We start from the raw sequence: 26,937 nt of genomic DNA, 5'->3' as shown, positions 1-26,937 counted from the left end.
ACCTTTTTTTTTTATTTATTTATTAAAATTATTATATACCCTTTTCCCAAAATTAGTTATTCCAAGGTTTTGTCTAACAAAAAAAAAACTACTTTTTTTTTTCTTCTATACTTCTTAATATCTCTATAGTTATTTAATTATAATAAAGATACTTTGAAAAATGTTTTAATTTTCGTTAATGTTCCTTCTTATTGAAAAATATAAATTTCGTTTCATTTTTTCCTTCATATTGGATTGAGTACAAAGGTTTAAGAGAAACAAAAAATATTTAAAGTTTATAATCTTAACATATTTGACATTTTTTTATATTACCAAAATATGTCATTAAAAATAAAATAAAAAATTTAATTTAAGAAAAAAATTATAATATTACATAAAATGAAATAGATGAAAATAGGGTTTGAGATTCTTATTTTTAGTATAGTGCATAAACTAAATGAGACAATATTCTTTATTTGAATCATGAAATGAAATTAATTTTAACAGAGAACGTTTTCTTTTAAAGTAATATTTTTATGCATAAATATAAATTACCAAGCCCTAAAATAAAAATCACACATCAAATCAAAAAAAATTAAATGAGGCAATGAAGTTAATATGAATGAATTATTTTTTGATAAATTGAAAATCATGATTGTTCTCTTAACCATCCATTGTTGACCCCAATCTTTTCACATTATTCCAATATGATGATTCCAAGCTGTAATTTTGGACTCCACCCTTGCAAAGTTGACCCCCCATTATTTAGTTCAAACACAATAACTTTAGTAGAAAAGTCAAAAATCAAAATCAAAATCAAGAGAAAAAAAATAATTCAAATTACACATGTTTTTTGCCAAATAAACCTTTTGACAACTTGTAAAATTTATTAACAATTCAATTCTTTCAAATCTTTGCCTATTTAAAAAGTAGTTTGGAAAAAAAAAAATTCACTTCCCATTCAACATTACTTGACCCCCTTAAACAAAACAAAATAAAATAAAAGTTGGGGGTTGAATTTAATAAATCCCAAATTTCAAATCAACCCCCAAAAGAAAAAAGAAAAAAAAAAGGGAATAGGATAAGTTGTCTCCCTTCAATTATTTTACTAATACTTAACCCAAGAAAAAATTTCACCTTTGAGAGAAGTTTGTTGTAAGAAGGAAAAAAAATGCTGGAAAGTTCCGTTTTGTTGGAGAATACAGCTACTGCTGCAGGCGCCGGCGGTGAAGAGGCGGAGCTGAAGAATAACGGTGGCGGTGGTGGTGGTAGTGTCGGTGGAGGTTCAGAAGAAGAAGATAGGAATTTTTCAGGTGGGAATCGTTGGCCACATGAAGAAACTTTGGCTTTGCTCAAAATAAGGTCTGAAATGGACCTTGCATTTCGTGATTCCAATCTCAAAAGCCCTCTTTGGGATGAAATTTCTAGGTAAAAAAACATCAACTCTTTTCCATAATTTAGTTCGGAGAATTAGAGTAAGGATTTTATGGATATATTTGTAAGCATACGATTTTCAATTTTCTTTTTGTTTTATATTTTGGGAACAAGGAAGAACAGCTGATTTACTAAAGTTTTTTTAATTTAGATGAATAATTTTTATATTTTCAACTGTGTTTTTGTTTATTTTGGTGAAATTTGAAGTTCTGAAATAGAAGGAGAATGGGAATATTTTTGTTTTTTTATTATTGCAGGAAAATGGGTGAGCTTGGGTATAATCGAAATGCGAAGAAATGCAGGGAGAAGTTTGAGAACATTTATAAGTATCACAAGAGAACAAAAGATGGTAGATCTGGTAGACAAAACGGGAAAAACTATAGATTTTTCGAGCAATTAGAGCTTTTGGATAGCCAATCTTTGTTTACATCTCCTCCGTCAAATCATAACCAAATCAATAGGATGGAAACAATAACATCGATAGCAATGCCAGTGCCAATGCCTATGCCTATGACAATGATAAAACCTGCTGCTAGTGGATGTCAAGATTACAGAATTGATGTTCATCGAACCACCCGAGGTTTTAATCCAGAGTTCATGTCCACATCCACATCCACAACCTCCTCCTCAGGTAAAGAATCTGATGGTAGTGTGAAGAAGAAAAGGAAATTGGCTAGTTATTTCGAGAGGTTGATGAAGGAAGTGTTGGACAAGCAAGAGAACTTGCAAAACAAGTTTCTAGAAGCAATGGAAAAATGTGAGAAGGATCGGATAGCGAGGGATGAGGCATGGAAAATGCAGGAAATCGCGAGATTAAAGAAAGAACAAGAAGAACTAGCTCATGAAAGAGCGATTTCTGCTGCGAAAGATGCAGCAGTGATTGCTTTCTTGCAAAAAATTTCAGAGCAAACCGTTCAACTACAGTTGCCAATGGACTTACCCCAAGTATCTCAGAGACATACCGAGGAACGGGAGAGTGAATCAATGAAAACTATAGGAAATATTCAAGAAAATGTTATTCAACAAGACAATGATAAGGAGAACATTGACAGTGCTGGTGAGAATTCGAATTCGTTTCAAACGAATTCTTCTTCTCGATGGCCTAAAGCAGAAGTGGAAGCATTAATCAAGCTAAGAACGAACGTTGATTTGCAATATCAAGACAATGGATCATCAAAAGGGCCTCTATGGGAAGACATCTCATGTTGTATGAAGAAGCTTGGATATGATAGAAATGCCAAGAGATGTAAAGAGAAATGGGAAAACATAAACAAGTATTATAGAAGAGTTAAAGAAAGCCAAAAGAAAAGGCCAGAAGATTCAAAAACATGTCCCTATTTTCATCAATTGGATTCTATTTATCAAAACAAGTCCAAGAAACAATTGCCCATTTCAGAAAATCCAGGTTCCAATATGAAGGCTGGAGAGATACTAATGCAAATAATAAACCAACAACATCAACAGCAGCAGCAACAACAACATGAGCAGCAACAGTCAGAAACAGAATAATGGAGATTGTTACCAACAAACAACCCTTCTTTAGTAACAATATAATAATTGTGTACCATTTTTGAGAAGTGGGGCAAAATCATTGGAGTTAATGTGCCTTGGAAAATGTGAGTCAAAATTCCATTAAGTGTGAGGGGAGGACCTTTTCATTAGCAAAGTTATTTTTTACTAAAAATGCACACACAAAGAAAGTGGCATATTTTCTTTCTAGTAATGTATATTTAATCATTTGTTGTTAGTAATTTAAATAGTGTCAGAGGGAATAGTTTTAGCTTTGGTGTGATTTTTGAGTTTTTAGACTATATAGTATACAGTTTCTTCTCCTTTTGAGGTTTTGCTTTCCCAACCATCCTCCCATCTTTGTAATAATTCAAAATAGTTGATTGTGTTTGTATGAATTGAGAAATATACTTTTACAAGTTTGTCATACAAGGATTTTCTACTTTTTTTTTTTTGGTTGGAAGGGATTTATGGGAAAGCGTGAAAAAGTTGTAGAAGTCTACTTTGAGTAGAATGATTTAGGGTTGTCATTTTTCTTTCGGCCAAATAAATTTATGTTTTGTTAAAAAATGTCCCATCATTTTAAATTTGAATAAAAAGACTTATGAAAGATTGTTGGTATTATGTGAAAAGATTATATTTAGTTATTACTAGTGAATTTTTATAAAATTATGTTGTTTGAAATTTATAATCACAAATATTTATTTGAAACATGGAGTTATGAGATTTATCAAATACGGCGCTTTAGAATATCCTATATTTTTCAATTATGATTTGCTCATTTGGTAAGATTGTCTATATTTTGGATGTGCAATTTAAATTTCTTAAGTTGTTATTTTCTTCATAAACATATAAAACCCACAAGCTATAGTTTATATTTTGAAAAAACCATCAATTTTTTTAATTCTTATAAAATATTACTAAATGAATAAATAGTAGTTCATAAATAAGATATCAGAATATTTTATGATACCGCATTGATAAATCATGTATCTCCATATTTTCTTATAAATAAATATTTGTGATTACAAATTTTCAATTCACATAGCTTTATAATTTACTAGTCAACAATAAACAAATATTAAAAAAAAATAATCAACAATAGTAATAACTAATAACTAACAATTTTTTAATATAATTCTTTCACATGATACTAATAATCTCTTCACATCAAGTATGATTTATTTTTTTCAAAATATAATCATATAAATCATTTTTTACATTAAAAAAAATATTAAAATCGCAATTTAGAATCCCAAATTATCTATTTTTTTGAAAAAATTGAAATCATAATACCAATCACATATTCAAACGCTAATATCTCACGTTTAATGCTTACTTAATCCCAAAGAAGAAGATTTCTAAGGGGAAAGAGGAGAAAAATATTTTAGGGACTTTTGGCCCTTTGCTGGCGTGCCCGCCGCACTCCCACCGTCCATCCCATGAGTTTCTCGTTTTTCCTTTCTTTGGGATTGGACCTGAATCTGTGAAAGAATATCAAAAACTATCTAATTATTAAGAAAAATTATATAATAACACATATTTTATTATTATATTTATTAATATTATTTATATATTTAAAATATTACGTATTTTATCACTAATTAAGAATTTTTTTATCAGATATATGTATTTTTGCTATTAGATACATTAAAATAGGAAGAGAGACAAGTGAGATTCGCATGTATCCCAGATACATGCGAATCACACTAGATACATATATCTCACGTGATTCACATGTATCTCAATACCAGATACATGAGAAAATAGCGAGCGAGATGAGAGAAAGACGAGGGAAGCGAGCGAGATTTGTTATACATCCCAGATACATACGAATCCACTTGGATACAATATATCTAGAATATATCTGAATGTATTTGGGTGCACAAACATATGATACGTAATATTGCAAACTAAGGTGTATCTAAGTAATTAACTCCTAAACTAGTAGGATTTATGTAAATTCCCCTATTTATTAATTCTCCATATAGCTTGAAATAATTACATATTGTTTCACTAATTAATAATTTTATATCAGATTTCAAGTTAGATACACATAGATATATGTTTTTTGCTACCATATACGCTGAAATAAGAAGAGAGGGGAGCGAGAATGGGAGGAAGGCGAGTGACATTTGTCTATGTATTTTAGATACATGCGAATCACACTAGATACATGTATCTGACACTCGATACATGTATCTGAGATACCAGATATGCGAGCGAAATAGGAGGAAAGCGAGCGAGATAGGAGGAAAGCGAGCGAGATTTATCTATATATCCCAAATACATGCGAATCTACTTGGACACATTGTATCTAAAACAAATTTCATATAATTTTGACCTCATGTATTTGGGCATGCCATGTACATGTATCTGAAATCCAAAATCTTATAAAATTCATAATAATACATTTTAACGTGTATTTAAGTAATTGACTCATAAACTAATGAAATTTCTATAAATTACCCAAGAATACTTTAATTTGTTGACGTCTCTTATGGTTTATAGAATTAATAGATGGATTTTAACGGGGATTTGAATATTTTTTTAAAATAATATATAGAAAAATCAATATCATATATATAAATAATTTTGAAATTATATATGTAAAATAATTTCTCAGTGAAGATGAATTTCCTTGCTGGTACCCTAAGTCTGCCTACGAGTCAAAGGACATTTGTTCTCAGATTATCCAAAGTGGAAAATTTTTGCCCTTTATTTAAAAACCGTCTCATTTTTTCTCTATGCTTTATTTTTAGTGAAATTTTCATAAATAACTTAGTCTTAAAATTTAATAGGTTAAAATAGTTATCGTTTAGGTAATTATATTTTATAATTGTAGTCATAGCAGTTGTTTGTATAATTCACATATACGTTTGTATAATTTGTTGTCAATATATAAATTCGTTTGTATAATTATATACATACTAGGGTAAGCATATATAAATTTTGAATTTATTCAATTAGAAAATACTGAATTTATACAAATAAATTCTGAATTTATACAATTAAGAGTTTAATTATACAAATTCTGGATGTGCCTCTTGCAACTATAGCTATGTATGTTAATTATTGAAAAAGATTAGTGGCGAATAGAAATTAACTCAAACTATAGCTATGTATATTAGTTAACTAATATATGTTTGTTAATTCGTATCATTTTTTCTTATTTTAAAAGTAGTCTGAGTTTGCCCATATAGAAGAGAAAATACATAAAATTCCTCTTAAACTTGTCTGCTAAATTTATTTTAGCATTTTAATTTTATAGATAATTATTTACCTCCTAATCTCATTTCAAGTGAATTTAAATCCACCCAAACAGCTGACGTGACAAAAAAAAATAAAAACATGTAAAAAGTAAAAAAAAATAAAGAGAAAAAACAATTGGACCCTTTTTTTTTTCATTTTTGACCAATAAAATTTCTTCGTTCTCACACCCCCACCGGCCTTTATCCACCGCCATCCCCACCTCTTCTTGTTCCTCACATTCCATCACCCCTCGCAGCCGCCCTCAGCCATCACCTACATCACTCCCTTCTTCTTCGATACCCCCCACCCCACCCGCACCCCTCTTTCTCTTTTTCTGAACTCCGTTGTCCTCAACAAACACCTGCCTCACCCCTTTCTTCTTCTTCGAACTCCCCGTCCCTTCATCTTCTTTCTTGTTCAACGAAACGCCTCCACCCTCATTCCCTTTTCAATCAGTAAATGAGAATTTCTTCATCTCAAATTATTCTTGCTTATTTATAGATGTGATGAACAAGGAAAATATGAAAAAGCCAACAATTTATTCTTGCTCCAAGATCGCTACTTATGGCGGTGTTTGTTGATGGTAAAGAATTTGAAGCTTTTTTTAATAACAGATTTATAATTTTTTCATCTCAAATTAATTTTTCTATTAATATTATTTATTTTTATAATGTATCTTAAAAATTATTTATTTTTAGTGAGAAGGTTTTTTAATAATCTTGGATTAATCCTCTTTTTTTTTTTTTTTTTTTTTAACCTTTTTAAAATTGTGGATAAATAAAAAGAAATCAAAAAAAAAACTCAAAATTTAAATAATTTTCAATGTGCCACTAACAAGGCAATGATATGGTGCTGACGTGTCGATGACAGCGTGTGTGGAATATACTTGCTATTGTGAAATTAGTATTGTAGAGTTAGTGTGTGAATAAATTCATTTGAAAGTTGTTAGGAAGAGTATTTAAATATCTGTAAAGTAAAAATGCTAAAATAAATTTTATTGTCAAGTTCTGAGGTAATTTGATGTATTTATTCTATATCAAAATAGTGTCCACAACCATAATCATCACCATTAATAATTATTATCACAACAATCACTAATTACTATCGACGATCATCATCATTAATTACTATTATATCTCGACGACCACCGTCGTCATTCACCATAGTAGAATTGATGATTTCATTAAGATATAGATTTGCATATATACGAGTAAATCAAATATAAGAAAGTAATTACGCATTTTTGGACAGCTTATATAGTAATATCAACTGCATAATCTTAGTACTTGACAATTATGTATGTTCTTTAGCAGCAGAAGACAAATCACACTTCTATATACTCCCTCCATTTAAAAAAAAATGACCTGCTTTTCTTTTTAATTTGTTATAAAAAAAATAATATTTTTTTGACAATAATTTAATTTCAGTTTTTCACGTGACGTGTTTAAGAGTATAAAATTCAAGGGCATTTTGGTACATTTTACATGTGTTTATTTAGGACCACAAGATTGAATTTTTTCCTCTATTTTCTAAACTCTATGCTAAGCCAAATTAAATCTTTTTTTTTTAAACGGAGGGAGTAATAAAAAAGACAGTTTCAATATGTCTGGTTATTTGTCATTCAATTGAAAACTAAGGGTATTTTAGTCATTTTAGCTTGCTTCCCTGTAAACAGAAAAAGAAAAGTATACTTTTTATAACAAATAAATTCGTCATAAATATTTATATATTTGGGGATAATTTTATTTTTTTATAGTTAATATAACCTTTTTAGTGACGAAGCACTAAATCGTCTCAGTAGACTTTTAGTGACCCACGTTTAGGAACGACTGATTGACGAAATTATTTCGTCACACAAAATCTTTTATGATGAAAAATGATTTATAAATGACGAAATTATTTGTCCCTGATAATCGAATTTGTTGCATATTATCTTCTCCCTTTTCGATTAGATTTTGGTATCTCTCACTACACTAATTCTTTTTTCTTTTTTTCAAGCCATAGGAGTACATTATATACATAGGCTAATCTAGCGCTATCCCTCATTTTCACATGTCCATTTAATTTCTACTAAAATTGAAAATCTATCAAATGAAACATCAACGCTAAATAGAGTTAGTGACCTAGTTGGGAACAACAATAATAATGGAAAAATTACAGCTAAATACCATTCCTGCAGATAATGTATATTTTGTAGAAATAGACATTCATTATACATACATATACTATAGCGGGATAGCACTATAATATGGTTGGCCCTTCCCGGACCCTGCGCATAGCGAGAGTTTTAGTGCACCGGACTGCCCTTTTATACATACATATACTATACATACTATACACTACATATACAATCAAGGAAAGTGATTACTTGGGCTACATTGGGCTCAACCATATTAAAGTGAGACCCAACACTCAAAGACAAACCCAACAAACACTTTATGGATGGTCCAAAGTTCAACTAGCAACAAACGACCTATTGTTACATCAAATCCTATATATAATCAGTGTTTGTGGCCTTTATCGGTGTATATTCAGTGTATAACTAATATATAATTAGTGTAAACACGGATTGTATACAGATTATACAATTGTTACACATTGCATACGGGCTAGAATCTAAAAAATAAAGATTAGGATTATTTTTTGTTACGGAATTTGTTAGCAATCTGCTTTTATTAGAAAATGAAAACGTCATTGATATATAGCTTATAACTTAACAACATAAAAGGGAGAATGTGCAAATTTTTACCTCTGGGAAAAAATATCAGATTCTCCTTGAATAAAAAGAGTTTACTTACATCTTATGAGATGGGACAATATTTAATAATTGGATTTTAATTGGAGACACAGGACAGAGAAAGGTGAGTTTTATATCAATATTAAGTGTGGATATCAAAACTGATTTGTTAATGTTTTGCACACCAGACTATACACTATGACCAAACGTTTATAATTGTAATATAATGTTGGAAAAAAAATACCTAATTAGACAAACGTTCCTACCATATTTACTAATTCTTCCTAATGATTTGAAAAAATTATATATTGTCTCACTAATTGATAATTTCATACCAGATTTAAAGTCAGATACACCTAGATACACGTATTTTTTCTATCAGATAAACTAAAATAGGGAGAGAGGCGAGTGAGAGAAGGAGAGAGACAAGCGAGATAAGAGGAAGACGAGCAAGATGGTCCGTGTATCTCAGATATATGCAAATCACACTAAATACATGTATTTGAGATACTAAATACAGGGAGAGAGGCGAGCGAGATAATCAGGTACATATGAACTCACTTGAATAAAGTGTATCTAGAATAAATTACACTTAATTTTGACCTCATGTATCCGAGATATATATATTTGGACGCCCCAGATATATGTATCTGAAGTCCAAAATCAGATAAGATTCATTATATTGCAAACTAACGTAAATCTAAGTAATTAACTCCTAAACTAGTGGAATTTTTATGAGTTACCCTCTAATGTTCCATTCTCACGAAATAGTATAATATTTTTCGTTTCTTTAAAGTTGTCTTTAGGCAATCTTTTCAAAATCCATTTTTCCTACTTCAATTAATGAAAATAATCAATAAAATAAACAAAATGCAGGTAAACTTGTCATCTTTAAATAAAACTTTAGTTAATATTTATTTATACATCATATATACATGCTATATATTATTTCTATAATATCCATTTATGCTTATGCATTAACTATATAATATTAATACATTACGTATACACTATTTAACTGTTAATTATTAAAAAAAAGTTAGTTATTTAACCACGATCAAATCCTAGCTAAAAAAAATAACAGTGAACCATAACTAATAAAAAGTAAAAATAACATTATTTCGCCACGGCTTGACCATAGTTAAATAGAGATAAATAGTAGCTAAATAACGAATTTGACTATATTTCATCTTATTATTTTATAGACTATATTTTTTATAAACTAATAACTTTTTGATAAATATTTGAAATTATCCCTTATTATCTATTCGGAATACAATGTAGCATGGACCCCACCCCATCACGTTTCCATGCCGTTGTGTTTAATAAGTAGAAATATCAGTAATCTGATTCATTTTACTTATCTTCCTAATTAAAAATAAATAGTTTTCTCATTTTAATTTGTTTGATTTATTTTTTTAATTCATTTTAAAAAATAACTCTTTTTTATCTTAGCAATTTTTAATTTTAATTTTTTACATGACATATTTAAGATTGTAAAATTAAAGAATATTTTGATACATTTAACATATCTTTAATTTAACACCCATCACAAAATTCAATTTTATTTTCTTAAATTAAGTGTCAATTTAAAATTGGCCAGACATTTTTAAAACAGAGAAAGTAATTATATTTTAAAAATTAAAGTATAATTAGTTGTTTATTTTCACTTTTATACTTAATCATAAATATAAAAAAAATATTAATTAGGAACGTTATTTGACCAATAGATCTCTTCTTAATTCTTTAATCTTTATTTATTTACGTGCCTTCTAATTCTAGAATAATTAATATTAAAGGTAGAATTTAAAAAATATAATTAATTTTCCCGTAATTATTTAAATTGACAACTATTTTGAGATAACTACAACAACAACAACAACAACCTAGTGAAATCCCACAACGTGGGATCAGGGGAGGGTAAAGTGTACGCAGACCTGACTCCTACCAAGGTAGGATGACTGTTTCCAAAAGACCATCGGCTCAATAAAAGCAAAAAATCATAAAAAGAGGTTAAATACGACATATATGGAAAAACAAAAAACGAGAACAACATGAATAAAATAGAGTAATTAAAGTACAGAAGGTAATAAAAGTAATAGATAATAACAGAAATCAGAGCACAAAAAAGTCTCGTACGCTAATGTGCCTACTAATAAGGAAGAATAACAAAACTATGAACTAACCTTCTATCCTAATGTGGGTCCTCTACACCCTCCTATCTAAGGTCATGTCCTCGATACTATTTTTAATATATATACAACTAATATAAAATGAAGAAAATAATAAATAAAGAAAAAATTAGTTTAATAAATTTTCACATGTAAATTAAAATATCATTTAAAAAAAAATCTACTATCCTCTACATGTGACCACTGTCACCGTAAAACTCCAAAACCCCCCATTTCTCTCATTTTTTTTTTTAAAACTCTTCCAAGCTTTCTTCAATGGCGGATTACGATGCCGGCCCGACTCACCACCACCCAAGTCTAATCCAGAAAGAAACCGCTCTACAAGCTATCAATACCATAATCCAGCTCCATTTCGAGAAAACCCTCGAGAAAAAAAGATCCATCGATTTACAAAAAAAGGAACTATGGAAGATGTTTCAACATTTCTTCATCTTCTTGTCTTTAATCTTTTTGGGTCAAGCTCTTTCCCCAAAGCTCCAATGCCGCCATTGTTGGATACCCATTGGGCTTCTCTCATTATCCCATCTGATTTTTTATGTATCTGTAGCTCAAACATTGAGATGCATAAATGGGTTCAAGTATCAGAGGAGATGTCATAAATTGACATTAGGGTTAGCTACTGAGAGACTAAGACAGCTGAAGATGAGAATTAACAATGGTGGTGTTGAAGAAATTGGAGATGAATTTGAGATACATTATCAAGAACCACCAGAGAGTTATTTTGGTAAGTTTAAGAGGAATTGGGCTTTGCATTTTGGGTTCTTGATTTTTATTTATGGATTTATGATTTCTTCATCTGTTGTAGTACTTTGTTTCTGAAAGTTTTTGTTTTTTTTTGCTTTTTTTTCTTGAGATCTTCAAAAGAATGAACTCTGGTTAGGATTTGGAGTGGGGATGGGGGCAGTTTTGGGAATTTTGATGGAAAATATTTATTGTAATTTAACAAATTGGATGAAGTAATGGGTTTTGATTTATTTTTTTTGGTAGTATGTTCATTTAAAATTGTGGATGTGTACCACTAAAAGATTTGATTTTATGTTCATATATATAATCTAATCTATAATGTTATATAACTATTTATTTTTATATTTACTCTTTTGGAGTAAATTTGATTCTATAATTGAGCTAAATTAATGAAGTTGACTGATTTTACTAATTTTTAAAAATTTAAGGTATAAATTACATATTTTTTTAAAATACATTTAAATTATAAATATCTTTTGCAAAAAAAATATGATTAAAGAAAATTCCAATTTCATCTTTACATTTTATAAATAAAATTAAATATTTTTTTGATTTTCCTGGTCAAAACGCTCACTAACTTTATCTAAATTTTTTATATAAATATCCATTGAAATGAAAAGGTGGAAGTGTCTTATTCTCGTTTTAATAGTTTTGAATGTGTAATAAATGTGGATATTCTTTTTAGGTATCTTTGTTGAATAGAGTTAAATGCGAAAACTACGGTTCACGCAAAACGAAATGAATTTTGACACTTGTAAGAAGTAGTGCTCTCCGAGAGTTGTGGTGTAGTTAAAGATTTTTTATTCAAATTTTGAATATGAAGAAAATTTTATTGAAGACATTATTTTTGAATAAATTTTGAAGTATGTGATCTAAATTTAATTGAATTTCATCATATTTCAAACAACCCCAAAAAAAGTAGTGCTCACCAATAATAAGAAAGCTGTGAGATGACAGATTTAACTATTTGTCCTATTTGAACTGTTGTTTTAATTTAAAATAATTATTTTAAATTATATTATTAGGGATCGTTTGATTTGAATACAAGTTATAATGTGATTAGTTATGATGAAATTAGTTATAATGAGATAAGTTATATTGAGATTAAATGTGATGGGATATTTTATGTTAGGATAATTTTTATTGAGTGTTTGGTTTGTTTATTCAAAATAATATGTATTGCATAAATTTTGTAAGAATAAGTTGTTTGTTTATAAAAATATCTTTCATTTTATTTAATTTTTTATATTTTCTTTACAAGCTTTAGTTATTCAATATTCATTCTTAAAATAAAATTTTCATCTTTTTTTTTATCTTAAATATATTTATGTGTGCATTTTCATGGTGTCCGTATGTATTTAAAAATGGAAAAGGGCCAAAATTACCCCTGAATTTTGAAAAATAGTTTATTTATGCCCTTCGTTATACTTTAGGGCCAATTATACCCTTACCGTTATACTTTGGGCCAAATATGCCCTTGAGTATAACGGAGTGCCACGTGTCGGTTTCTCAGTGGCCAACTTATTTTCCCTTTTAAATCTGTTTTTTTTTGTTTTTTTTTAAATCTGTTTTTAAAATCTATTCTTTTATCTGTTTTTAAAATCTATTTTTTTTATCTGTTTTTTTTTTTAAAATCTGTTCCGTTTTTAATCTGTTTTTAAATATTTTTTTAAAATCTATTTTTTTAAATCTGTTTTTTTATCTGTTTTTTAAAAAACTGTTTTTATATTTTTTTTTAAATCTTTTTTAAAATTATTATTTTTTTATCTGTTTTTTAAATCTATTTTTTTTATCTGTTTTTAAATCTGCTTTTTAAATCTGTTCCCTTTTTTTTTATCTGTTTTTAAATCTTTTTTTAAAATCTATTTTTTTAAATCTGTTTTTTTATCTGTTTTTTAAAATCTATTTTTTTATATGTTTTTTAAATCTATTTTTTTTTATCTGTTTTTAAATCTATTTTTTTTAAATCTGTTTTTTAAAATCTATGTAAATAAGAGGGAAAATAAGTTGGTCACTGAAAAACCGACACGTGTCACTCCGTTATACTCAAGGGCATATTTGGCCCAAAGTATAACGATAAGGGTATAATTGACCCTAAAGTATAACGAAGGGCATAAGTAAACTATTTTTCAAAGTTCAGGGGTAATTTTGACCCTTTTCCGATTTAAAAATAACACTTTCTTCTTATTTAATTTAAAAATAGAATTTTCATTTTAAGTTTGTTAAAGTAAAAAAGAATTTATGAGAAATCCAAATATAAATAAACATAAGAATTTATGGTGCATATATATTTTCAAGGTGCATATTTATTTTCGTTAATAGATTTATATTTACTGAACTAAAAAAAATAAATTTTTAGTTTCAAAAATATCACGTGGTATTAAAAAAAATTTCTCATTCATTTTTTTATCCCTCTAGATTAGACCCAAATAAATAAATAAAAAACAAATCAATAAAATCGATTTTGGTCAGGTCTGAAATAAAGAGAAATTAAACTTTTTCAGTTGGATGAGGTAATTTTTAAAAGCCAAATGATAGTTTTGAGATTTAAAAAATAATTGTGCTATTTTTTAACTTAATTAAGTAGGTAACCCATCCAATAAAAAAATCCTCCTTTTCTCAAAGGAGAACCAAAAAAAATAATTTTATTTTTATACAATATCTTAATTGAATGCCTATTAAAAAAATATGCATCATTTGTAGAAAACGAAAATATATGTGCGCTAAAGGGATATAAATATGCATTATTTGTAGATAACGAAAATATATATGCGCTACTTTTTAACGAGGGATATACTCGCTCTAAATTGCAAAACTGAACACTTTTTCCTTAATACTATTCGATTCTTAAATTTTTTTTATAAAAAGAAATATATATGTAAAATTAAAACGATGGTTAAAGAGGAAGTAATTATTTACCAATTTATGTGCACAAAAGAAGGTAATAGTTTCACTATTTGGTACAAGAGATGCAAATGAGAAAGAGAAAACACACCACACTTCTGATTTTATAAGTGGAATTTTGAAAGAGTAGAGTGTACATAAATTTTATCTCTATTTTAAAGGTAGAGTTTGTTTTCAATAGACTGTATTCAAAGAAAAGCATATTGAAAAAAATAAAAGTGAAGAAATTAAGAAAATATGATATAGAAAACATGATAAAAAAAGAATAGTAACTACAACAAACTAATGCGATAATCATAGTACAAGAGACAATAAGATGGAGTTTATTTTACAGTTGTTCCAGGGATATGTTTATAGAGTGAATTCTAAATAGTAGCAAAAATTGAAGAACAAGAAACTACAACAACTACTAGTATGGATTAATGCCAACTATCTTCCTCACTGATTATATTTTACCATTTAAGTATCAACATACAAAATATAAATTAAAATAAAAAGGAAAAAGTTAAATAAATGTAATATATGAATAATAATACTAATTTTAAGAGTTACTCTATTATGATCTTGCGAATCTAAAGATCTCAAAATGGAGCATGATTAAATTTAAATTCTTATTTTTACACAGATGATTAAATTTAAATTCTTACTTTTACACAGTCATAATAGTTTTGAAATTGCTGTCATAAAAAGGACCCAAATCATCATTACTGCCACTGCTAATCTATGACCTTCACAATTATTGAAGAAACTTTTTTCCACCTCTCGAGAGAATCCAAGAATTTTAAAACTGAAGAAAAATATTTTAGTTTTTAGAACTTTGGCAGGTACACATGGTATAGTCAATGTATAATCACTGCATATATTTTACATTGAATATACATCAAAAATAGTTTCAACTAGGCAGGTAAATTTTTTTTTAGCCGAGTGACTAAAATTATTGAGATCACAAAAAATTAAAATAATATAAAGTATGCAAAGCAACCGACCCATCACGCTTAACTTTGAAATTCTGATGAGATCCGATGCAATAGTACTGGTATGATCACATGGTATTTTCAGAAGGCAATTGCTTTACTTGCATGTATCTTTGATGATTGTATACAAGACTACAAAATTTTATTAAGTACATTTTCAGGACACTGCTGGGAAAGACAGAGTTCCCCTATTGTCAGGATGAAGGAAGTTATCATACAGAATTAAATTAGGATACGTAAGAGTGAGCTATTTATTATTACTATGAATGGTGATTTTTGGCTTCTGAAACTCGAGGAAAAGAAGCCATAGATACGGTTAAGCTGGGGCGAACACGTTGCACAATGACTTGTATGCAGTGACGCAAGATTTGAATTTCTCTTCTGCTGCTGCCTGCACAAATTCAATGACTCATCTCGTGAGGAGGACTCCTAGAATACGAATATGAGTAGCTAAATTCCAGAACACAGTTTCAGGTAAGGCATTGACACCATAAAGAGGGATAGGCTATTGTAACACACTGTAACAACAACACCATACCCAGTGTAGTCCTACAAAGTGGGGTCTGAGGAGGATAGAGTGTAGACAGACGTTACCCTGTTGTTTCCGATAGACCATCGGCTCAAGGGAGAAATAGTCCAAACTCCAAAGTAGTTCAGAAAAAGAAGTAGCAAAAGTACAAGGAAAAAAAGAGCAGATAGTAACAAAACAATAAGTACAACAAAAATAATAGTAGTCGATGTGCAAGAAACAATAGAAGATAATTTTTCATACATATCAAATTACATCCTAAATCTACGGTGTCCTACTGCCTCCCTACCTCTGGCTTCCACTCGCAAATATATTGAACAGGCCAATACTTATTTTAGTATTTACAAGAATGAATTTATTAGAAATACCAACCATGCTAATGTCTCTGTTCACATATCAAACCTGGTTCTTCCTTGAAACTAAAGAGAAATTGGAATAAGATCCATAGCTCACTCGCACCACAATTAAGACCAAAGAACAAGAAGCAAACAATCCTTCCGGATTGCCTTGTACAAGTCAAATCCAACAGCCTTTTTGTGTCAAGTAGCTGTCATATATGTTGCTATAACCTCATAACATGTTTCTCTATCAATGAACCTGACTAACATAGGATGGGTTGCTTGAAACTAAAAGACAGCAAGAATGCACTCTATTGCTCACCCTCATCATGCCTATCTTCATCTATTTTACAAGCCAGAACCATGAACAGCAAGATGATTTTAATGACCATTTTATACATTTTCAAAAAATACTTCCTTTTGACCTCCTAAGAAATGCTTCTCACTTGACAAATGCTAAAAGCCTTTAACTGGTGCTTACAAGAATAAGTTTATCACATATGACTACAAACAAAGGAATCGTATAATTACAAGCTAACCTGTGAAGGGCCTTGATGCTTATCAGGATGCCACTTCAAAGCTGATAAACGGAAACTGCAAGGACAATCATAGTGTCTACATTAGTCTTCAATATAATCGAGTATGGAGGGCACAAAACTTCTAGAACTTACGCATTCTTGACATCCTCAATCTTCAGAGGACCTCTTGGGGGCAAACCGAGAATTGTTCTTTCAGAGTAAGACCCTACATTACACGAATCATAGTTGGATTCTGTATAAGTCTCGTTTTCAGTTTCATTATCCCATCTGCAATGCCTTTGTTCTGACCAGTCTGTTTCTTGTCTTCGGGAGAATAGATCTTCAAAAGTAGATGATTTACCAGGCCTAAAAGACCAAGTGTACCACTTATTACCAAAAGTTGCTTCAAATACTGTTTCAGGATATTCATCAAATTCTTCACATAATCTCCGTTTCTTCATTTTACCTAAAAACGAATAATTAACGGGTCAATGATGGCTACCTGCATCGTTCAATAATCGCAGTATTGTGTCACCATCATCCATGTAAAGATGGTATCTATTAACAATCAGAAAGCATAACAGAAGGTTATCTAAAGTTATGACATACATGACTTTGTGACAGACATAACAAGTCCAATTTCCATTCTTTAAAGAAGCCTTAATTCATGTGTTACTTTGAGCAGCTCAAAGCCTTGCAATACAACGCCTACATGGGAAAAATGCAAAGCAAGGCAAGTTCATCCCATTTTACTTTAGAATGATAGCAGCCAACTCACGGCCAATAAACCTTTTTTTATTTGGAAGACAAGCATTGCGTTCAATCTTGAAAGGCATCGTTTTCAGTATGTTTCCTGATAGGTACCCCAATAGTCCAGCTAGCTGGTGAGCAGTAAAGGAGCTTTTGAGAATACTATGCCAGATCCAAAAAAAGGACCTAACCAATTGGGTCAATGCACCAAATTTCAGTAGCAATGTATGTTTCAGTTACATCTGGAATTTCAGAATCTCTAGAAGCGGCCCAAAGGTTGAAACACACTGATATTTTTCAGCGTGACATAAGATGATAAGAATTTTCATTACAGTACTAGTAAAAGCAGAGAACCCAATAGAGAAATGAGAGTACAAACTTACGCATCCTTCTCCTTGAGCGATCTCTACGACGAGCAGCGGACTTATATTCACTTTTCTTCTCTGAACGATCATCCTGATCCACATCCCATCTATCATTTATTGTTGAAGATTCATTCTAGTAAAAATTATTCAACAAGAAAATAGCATATTGTCCATGAGTAGAATAAATTTGAGGTAAAAAATGGTGAAATGAAAATTGACTTTAGTATAAAAAGAGTACTTGCATGCAATTACTCAGGTGCTAAAGTTCAGAAGCTGAACTCACTATACTATGTGGACTTTAAGCCAGAAAAGGTGGTATTCATGCCTTGGAGGCTTGGACCACAGAGGAAGTTAAACCAGTACACTACAGTAGACCATAACTTCCCATGTATGCAGAAACCCAGGAACAGAGATAAAATGCAACGGGGGAGAAAGGCAAAGCAGTAAAGAACTAAGATAAAGTATACATGGGATGAAGTAAAAGTGAAAATTTCATCACTGCTTATGTTACTTCATTTTTTCCTTCTATATATTAGGTGATTTGTCTTACTACACTGAACTTGGTCTATCCTCATTAGACCTTGATGGCTTTATCCTTTGATCATAATATAAGTAGACGCTACAATTGCAAAAATGAAGAGTTCCCGCATAGATATTCCTTTTATACTCCTAAGAGATTACTCATTCACTTCAAAAGCAGACAGAGGACAAGTGAGGTTCCTTGAAAAGACTGAAGTTTCTGTGGTTGATTAGGACGGGTTCTTAGGTTACATGAACAGATCAAACGTAACATTCGGAAGCAGATATAAAACAGTTTTTCCGTGGGTTGGGAAGCGGATACGTTCTAGAAGAAGAAAAGAGAAGAAATAAAAACGACACATAATAATAGGTCTTGAACTTTTCCCTCAGTTCATTTGCAAATTACGTTAGTATTTTCATGGAGATTATTGGAATGAGAATGTCGGGGTTGGGCTGCTTCTTGCTGGAGCTTTCTTCTGACAGTTGCAGGATTGCACTGCTGACAACTTGTACTAGCGATCGGCTGTTTGCTAGCTGGAGCTGATGTCGCAAAGGAGGAGGAAACATTTTCTATAAATTGATTTAGCTCATGTTTGGAGTATATTGCTGGAAAGAAGTAGAACAACTGAAGGGATTAAGGCTTAGTCATGATGGTGCGCCTATATTAGGCTCAATGTTGGCTAGGAGTCTTTTCAGTTAGTTTAGACCTTTAGTGTTGGAGAACCTCTAAGTTATTGAGTTTTCGACAGAAATTGATCCAAATGATAAGAGATGGATAATCAGGATTCATATAGTTGATCCGACAACACTTGTCTGGTGCAAAGATATATCTTCTTTATATGATGATGACATTGTCTTCTTGGAAGAACTTTCTTTCTTTAGTTGATTATCTCAGTTGACTTTTTGCTTTGGTCCACTTTTTGGAGGAACTGGTTCCTCGCATTCCACTGTAAGTAGTAAATAGTAATTATTTCTTTTGGACACCAGCACATACGTGTATGCAACCTTGCTGATAAGCGAATGATATCACAAATTTTATCTATCAACAAAATACAATATTTTAGCCTGCTTTTGGTAAAAGATGAAAAACATAGAAACTCCAGTTGGGGAAAGGACAGGAAAAGGAAAAAATAGTAGAACTCATTTTCAGTTTTCCAAGATACAAAAATGACCTTGCATCCAATGACTGAGGTTGGCACTAGCAATCTAGGATATATTCATGTTATTTTGGAAGATGTTCTCCTTGATAAATGTAGCGTTTGGTTATTCTCACATGCTAAAAATATTTATAAAAAAAATAACATAAACTAAAACGGGAAAATGAGTCTGTATGTTGTCCCATTTGCAGGTATTTCAACTTTTACTTCATATCACTTCAAGTCTTCAACTACCAAGAAATATTAGTATATTACTATCAACCTTCAATACTCAAAATGATTGCCGGAATGACACCCTGTACCAATTGTATTGTTGCCTCAGGTCACCTACCTTATGTCCAACCAAATACCCGAAAATAATTCAGGAAACAAACTAATCCAAAAAAATTATTTTAAATGAAAACATTTTATGTCACTCCAGAATAAGAAAGAAAACCCTTATCAAAGACAGTAATAGTTGATCTATTATAACTAAGATAAAGATTTTCCACATCTATGAAAGGAAAAAAAAATCAAAAAAATTACCTCAAAAGAGTTTCCAGATGCCCCATAAAAGAGAAGATTTTTCAAAGCTTTTTTTGAGTCAGCACGCTTTTGACGTGTTTCATATCTGATATAATTCTGAAAAAAATAAAGGAAATGTTGGATGATAAATAAGAAAACGAGGAGGTCAGAGACGTTAATTGATGTATTACATGGAAAAAAAAGAAATTTTAGGAAAAGCAAGCTGAAAAACTCGTGAAGATACCTCTAATCCTAGCTAATTTCACACACTATAATACTGGAAGCTGGTAAAGATATTTACCTTAGTTGGTTGCTGACTTCCTCTAAAATCCTGCAGGAACAATTTATGAAAGTCACATATGCAAACTGTAGAAAGATATTGCTTGAACTTTCAAGTAACAAGCATGTAAATACATTGTGAATGAGAAGAGAATGCTAAAACTGAGTGCAGAAACACAATAAATTCCTTACATTTAACGGGAGTATCAGAACTCTTTTTTTTTTTGGGTGGGTGGGGGATAAGGGAGCATACTAGAAGTATACTCCATTCTTGGTGTAATTTAAGCAGTTTTTTTTTCCTAGAACCGCTACCCCTACCAAGGTAACATTTTAAAATTGGTCATAAGAACTCCAATCCTTATCTTATTTCCAAATAAAATTCATTTACCACACTTATTTCAATAAGAGCATGGTGAACTGGCACCAAGATTTAACCATTTTCAAACTAGAGACATTGTGAGGTTTTGGCAGAAATTAACCAGCTTAAAGAGCGATTGGCCTTAAGAATGTCTCTATTTTCTAATACTCAAACTACGTGCCGCCAGCCTGAAACTGGGAAAAGAATATGACTTAAACCTTCAATTTATTCACCAATTCCTTCTATCAAATAATGAACTGGCCCCTAGAGACGGGTAAACAGTCTAAAACAGATTAGTCAACTTAAGTGGCAACCAAACATTCTCCATTTCAAATTGTCTTATTGGAAAGTGAAAACAATAAGAGGTGCTGAGTACATTTCTGCTATTCATTATTGCCTGAGTAATTCTAGTGACTAAGGCGAGGTGACATCATTCAGTGTCCTCTGGAATTCATCAATACTAGAAGAAATCGAAAGAACATCAAGAGCAAGCCTCTATGTGCTTTTAAAGGACCCTCTTTTTTCACCAATTCAGGGCGTGAAGAGTTGCTATTAACCAAAAGGACCAGATTGTCTACACCATGATAAATTGACAGCATAAGCCTTGTTTTTGATAACCAACAGCATAAGCCTTGTTGACTTAAGAGAAGACAAATACGCAGATTCAGAGACCATCCCCAAAGCCTCTTACTTATTTATAGCTGTGGAGGAGATGCATTTTATGCAGATGCTTATACCCTAAGTTGCTCGGACTATTAAAAATGTCATCGGGTGCGTTTTGGATTCTTCAAAAGTAGTGCATTTTTGGAGAATCTGACACGGGTGTGGCATCGAAAGTGAAAAGTCCGGGCAACTTAGCTTAGAACTCCATATCATTGCTCGCACATATGACTGTTGGTGCAAGGAATAGAATCAAACAATTATTATCTATAAGAGAATCAACTAGAGACAACTAGGTAGAGATTTAATGGCTAAGTGCAGGGGTGGATGTAGGCTTTAAGACATGGGTTCGACTGAGCCAGTAACTTTGGCGTAAACACTATATATGTGTTAAGAAATCCATTAAATATGTACAAGAATTAAATTCAGAACTACTTAGCACTTGAGTTCGTTATCCTACAATCAAGTGCCCATAAAATTCAAATCTTGGATTCTCTTGTAGCTAAGAGGTGCAGGTAAAGCCACTAAAGATGAGTGGAGAAAGAAAGGCATATATAGCACGTCAAATACTGGAACTATTTCAAATTTATTTACAGCCAAAGGTTTCAGATCCCACAGAAGTCATTCCAAATGAACCTTTGAAGACAAGAAAAACTTAGTTAATTGCTTCCACCACATGCTCTTTAACTCTCAAGTCATCTTAAGATACTTTCACATGAAATAAGACTGTTTAATTGCTCATTTCCTAGCTCCAAACCTGTTAAGAGTTAAACGCTTATCCGCTCTCCAATACTTCTGAATATAGGTTATCTAAATTAAAATGGGAAAAAGTATCGTACACGTGCAGGACACACAGACTGAAATAGTTACTATCTTTTACAAATGGAAATTTATAAGCATGAATGACACTATCTTCGAAAGTGTTGAAAGGAGGAAATTACTCTCGTTGAAATCTCACTTTGCCACATAATTTTAGGATCAGCATAAAATGCGGAGCAGCTAAACTAAATGACCTCAAGCACATCTTGATCATTACACTTCCCAGATGAAATAATTGCAAAATGCACATAATATAGAACCGCATAGAACATTGCACAAATTTGAACGACCAGTTATTCCTTCTTTCAATCAAGGGACAAGGACAAGATAGAAACGACCGAAGTGACTGCAAATTAATCGTCTTCGATTTAGTAATTCATGAATCATAGAGTTAATAAAAAGAAAAGAGCTTCTGACAAAACAATTAAGAAACCAACAAGTTAATCCCTTTTCACTATTTGAAACGTGTATATCTTCTTTCTTTCCTCAATTCAGGATTCATTCCTCAATTAGTAAATACTTTGATCAATAGCGGAAAAGATCAAACCTACTTCTTCCCTCACATTATACTCCACTTATAGAAACTTCAATCAATAGGCTAGTTTAAATATATTTATGAGGCAACATCATTTCAAATAACCAAATACTCGGGCAGCTATTACAATAACAAAGTTTATTTTGTTCCATTTGTCCCAACCTTATGGACAAAGTTACCTAGTGGGAGGTATCAGATATAATGTGGGAGCACGAAAGCTGGCTCGGATACGACGGTTATTGAAAAAACAAAAAGTTATTTTGCAACTCCTAGTCTACAACAATCAAAGATCAAATCTTTATCCATTATTGTCACACACACACACACACACACACACATATATATATATATAACAACAACTGACAGAGCCTATAACCCACGATCTAGCCTACAAACTAAGCAAAAAAACCCTCAAATTCTCGTTCTTTGCAAAAAACAAGAAAAGGAAAAGACAAGAAAACTCACAGAATTCCACTTATTTTTCCATTTCTCAGAGCAAATTGAGGTAGAATGGAAAGAATCAAAATGGGTGTTTGGTGATTGTGTAGAAGATACAATTCTTGTGGATTGAATAAATGAATTCTTCAGGATCAAAATGTTACGCCATTTGGGTATTACTTGCATTTTCTTGAAATTTTGAAAACGACCCAAAAGTGAACTATAAAAGGTAAATTTTTTCTATTCTTTTGTAGAAAGAATGAATCATCAATGGTGCTTTTTAATTGCTTGCAGCTGAGGAAGGAAAACAGGAGCGCCTTTTGGGGAAAGCAACGTAGTATACACACCATCGGACCATGTTTGACGCTTGACCTTATACATTTCTTTGGGCTTTATACATTGGGCTTTCAACTATCAAGAAATAAGCGGGGCATAAAAATTGAAAATTTCATAAATAGCTAGTATAAGTATCTTAATTATACTCCTCAGTTACAGTTTGCATATTTACGTGTCATAGCTATAGTTTAAGTTGTCTTATTTATATAATTTGTGAGTTTGTTATAATTTGCGGACTTGTATAGTTCGCGGGTGAGTTTGCATAATTGAGTTATTTTTGTATAAACTCGAAATAACGAATTTATACAAACACAAACACCTAAACTTTAAACAGTTACACAAAATTATATTATACAAAAGTTATACAAATTATATTATATAAATTTTGAATTACACAAACATGCGAATTATACAAACTCGAACCGTAATTAACGCCAAATTATAAATTAGCTAAATTATAGCTATACTAACTAATTAACTATCATATGTTTGCTTATTCACGTAATTTTTCCAAGTAACATGGAGGGAGGAAATATTAGGTAATTCTGAATTTTTTTATATACACAAAGATTTATATTTATTTGGAATTGAAATACAATCGTTGTTATTAATACTATAAGAAAAGAATATAGCTCACTTTTTCATCATAAAGTTGAGTTATATTAATTTTTCCTGACTCCTTAACTACAAAAAAAGATCAAATGAACAAAGTCAAATTCAACAACACAAATAAATAGTAAAAAGTACTCACTAATAATAATTTGTTTTGTACTCGGGAGATTATAAATTATATATACTGGTACATATGATCATAATGTTTTGAAATTAGTGGCAATTAATTGACTGATTTTCCAGGAGAAGGAACGTTACTTACATTTTTTTTCACATTATGAAGATCATTATTCTATGTTAAAAGTCAATTGGTGCATAGGAATTTTCATACTCAAAACATTAACTGGCTATAATTATAATCATTACTCACTCACGTTAAAAGTATATTAATTATAATTAACAAACCCAGAACACCTCATCTATTTTTTTAAAGTATATTTATTTATTTCTTCTGTTTTTTATTAGTTTAAAAGATAGTGTATTTCTGTTATTTATTTTTAAATTATTATAAATTGACTATATATACTATGTTCTTTCACTTTTAAATCACATGTAATTTTCTCATGTTTTTTTCTCTATGAATTTAAATGGTATGTCTGCACATTTATAAAAAAGTGTAATTATTTTATTTTATATTCTTTTTATGTAAGGAGAAACTTTTGAAAAATATTTTAAAGTTCCGACTTCGATTCAAGTTATACCCGATAAATTTACCAAAATACCTCTAGACTAAAGAACGCTTGCACAACGCATCATTCTTAACTTTTTCGGTCAATCCGTGGCCGGAATATTGATCAGGGGAGAAAATCATGTGGGGAAGTGGTCTCAGTTGAATTTTAGGCCAACCGAATCAAAAGATAATTTTTCAGGGCAAACAAACAATTTCAGAGAGGTGTGCGCCAAGTCCGCATTGCGGACTTGACCACTCTTGGTTTAAAAATCACCTTTGAAAATTTTTGAATAAAAAATGAACTATAAGGTTGCGCACTTATTCCCTCACAGGCTAAATTTTTTTGCCCATTTTTTATTTTTAAGGATGGGTATTCCGATCTTTTCTCCACCCCTCCTATACTAAATCCACGATTGATATATGTCATTTTTGACCTTAAAAGACTTTCTAAACATTACTAAGTTCATTCTACGCATTCTAACTAGAGACTTAGGGCTAAGGAGTGAAGAAAAGGCTAGGGTTCAAGAGATTGAAGCGATTTCTTGTCAGATTGATTGTCCTGTACTCATCTCAGGTATGTAAGGGTAAACTAAAGCATGAACCTTGTTCTTCCATGTGCCCTATGATTTTGATAGGTTGATTTGTGTATGAATTAAGTCCCCATGATTGTGTTTCTTGAGAATTTTCCTTAAACTTAACATATTTTTACATAATATTGTGTAATTGATATTTTATATGAACTTGTTCTTGAAAAAATGATTTTTAACTATTTACTTTATAAACCCTCATGATACTTTGACTAATATTGGATGAACATGAGTAAGGATTGAGTTTAAAGCCTTGAACTTGTGAATGTATGATAGTGATTGGGATGTGAGCATGATGATAGTCTTGATGAAACTTGATAGCCTTTGCATCTTCATTATTGAACTTAATTGAATGGTCTCAACTAAATGTTGTCATAAATGATTATCCCAACTATTCATAAATGAATGATTTAGAAATGATTGAAAGATTGATTGTTCAAAAGGATTGATTGGATAAAACTGATGAAATGATAAAAGTCTATATGAGACTTGTTGATTGGAAGATTGATTGTCTGAAAAGACTGATTGAATAGAATCGATGAGCTAGTAAAAGTCCATATAAGACTTTTTCATTGGTTGATTGGGATTGATTGTCTTATGAGCATTGAGTCTTGGGAGGAGTATCGAGCACCAAATTGGGTAAGAGTAAGTAATAACTCGAACCCAATAGCTACGTAGCTAGTGTAGGAGAGGATTGAATCGTCAAAATCGGATGTTTTCTTTTATTTTGATGTACTAAAAAGATAGGACTTGATTGTTTGATTGGATCCTTGATTGGATGATTCGTCCTTTACTCTAGCAAAGTACTGGATGGTTGTGGCAACAACAATGAGCTTATTGTACGATCACTAGAACATAAGTGATTGTTGTCGGATAAGAAAAACTTTCATATAGGTCTTGATAATTCTCTGATTTGATTAGATTAGATTGGATCGGATTTGATTGGATTGAATATGATTGGTCTCTGTCTAAACCTTGCTCTTGTTTTAGAGTTATGACATACTGATTGAATTCTTTATCTTTCTAATTGTGATATCTGAACTGGTATTATTCTACCTTATACATGTTTCATTTTTCCATATTACATACTCGAACATCTACGTACTAGCGTCTATTTGGGCCTGCACCATTTTATGATGCAGAGACAGGTACGAGAGATCATCAACGGGCGTATTATTGAGAATGTAGTCGTATCCAGCTGATTGGTGAGTCCTCCCTTCTTTTAGAGGATGCCAATT

General features: G+C 30.8%; 3 protein-coding genes across 4 annotated transcripts; 2 read left to right on the top strand and 1 right to left on the bottom strand.

Moving 5' to 3' along the window:
- Positions 1-936: 936 nt before the first annotated feature.
- LOC129901308 (trihelix transcription factor DF1-like) lies at positions 937-3,354 on the top strand. The gene is made up of 2 exons (XM_055976455.1): positions 937-1,407; positions 1,671-3,354. The coding sequence occupies exons 1-2, from the start codon at positions 1,151-1,153 to the stop codon at positions 2,920-2,922; spliced, it is 1,509 nt and encodes a 502-aa protein (XP_055832430.1). The 5' UTR covers positions 937-1,150; the 3' UTR covers positions 2,923-3,354.
- Positions 3,355-11,358: 8,004 nt separating this feature from the next.
- Positions 11,359-12,099, top strand: LOC129886901 (uncharacterized). The gene has a single exon (XM_055961797.1). It carries the CDS (start codon positions 11,359-11,361, stop codon positions 11,920-11,922), a length of 564 nt encoding a protein of 187 aa, XP_055817772.1. The 3' UTR covers positions 11,923-12,099.
- Positions 12,100-15,718: 3,619 nt separating this feature from the next.
- LOC129901294 (uncharacterized) lies at positions 15,719-23,849 on the bottom strand. 2 transcript variants are annotated; one of them, XM_055976446.1, is made up of 7 exons: positions 23,522-23,849; positions 20,707-20,736; positions 20,427-20,522; positions 18,244-18,316; positions 17,264-17,576; positions 17,132-17,186; positions 15,719-16,116 (listed from the first exon to the last, which is right to left on the bottom strand). In XM_055976446.1, exons 1-7 carry the CDS (start codon positions 23,678-23,680, stop codon positions 16,042-16,044), a joined length of 801 nt encoding a protein of 266 aa, XP_055832421.1. In that variant the 5' UTR covers positions 23,681-23,849; the 3' UTR covers positions 15,719-16,041. The 2 variants fall into 2 exon arrangements, with proteins under 2 accessions (XP_055832421.1, XP_055832413.1); XM_055976438.1 differs by having other exon boundaries at positions 18,244-18,358; positions 23,522-23,848.
- Between the last annotated feature and the right edge of the window lie 3,088 nt (positions 23,850-26,937).

The sequence above is a fragment of the Solanum dulcamara genome, chromosome 1 (genome assembly GCF_947179165.1).
Source record: "Solanum dulcamara chromosome 1, daSolDulc1.2, whole genome shotgun sequence".
Lineage (NCBI taxonomy): Eukaryota > Viridiplantae > Streptophyta > Magnoliopsida > Solanales > Solanaceae > Solanum > Solanum dulcamara.
This window is presented reverse-complemented; position numbering and strand designations above follow the sequence as displayed.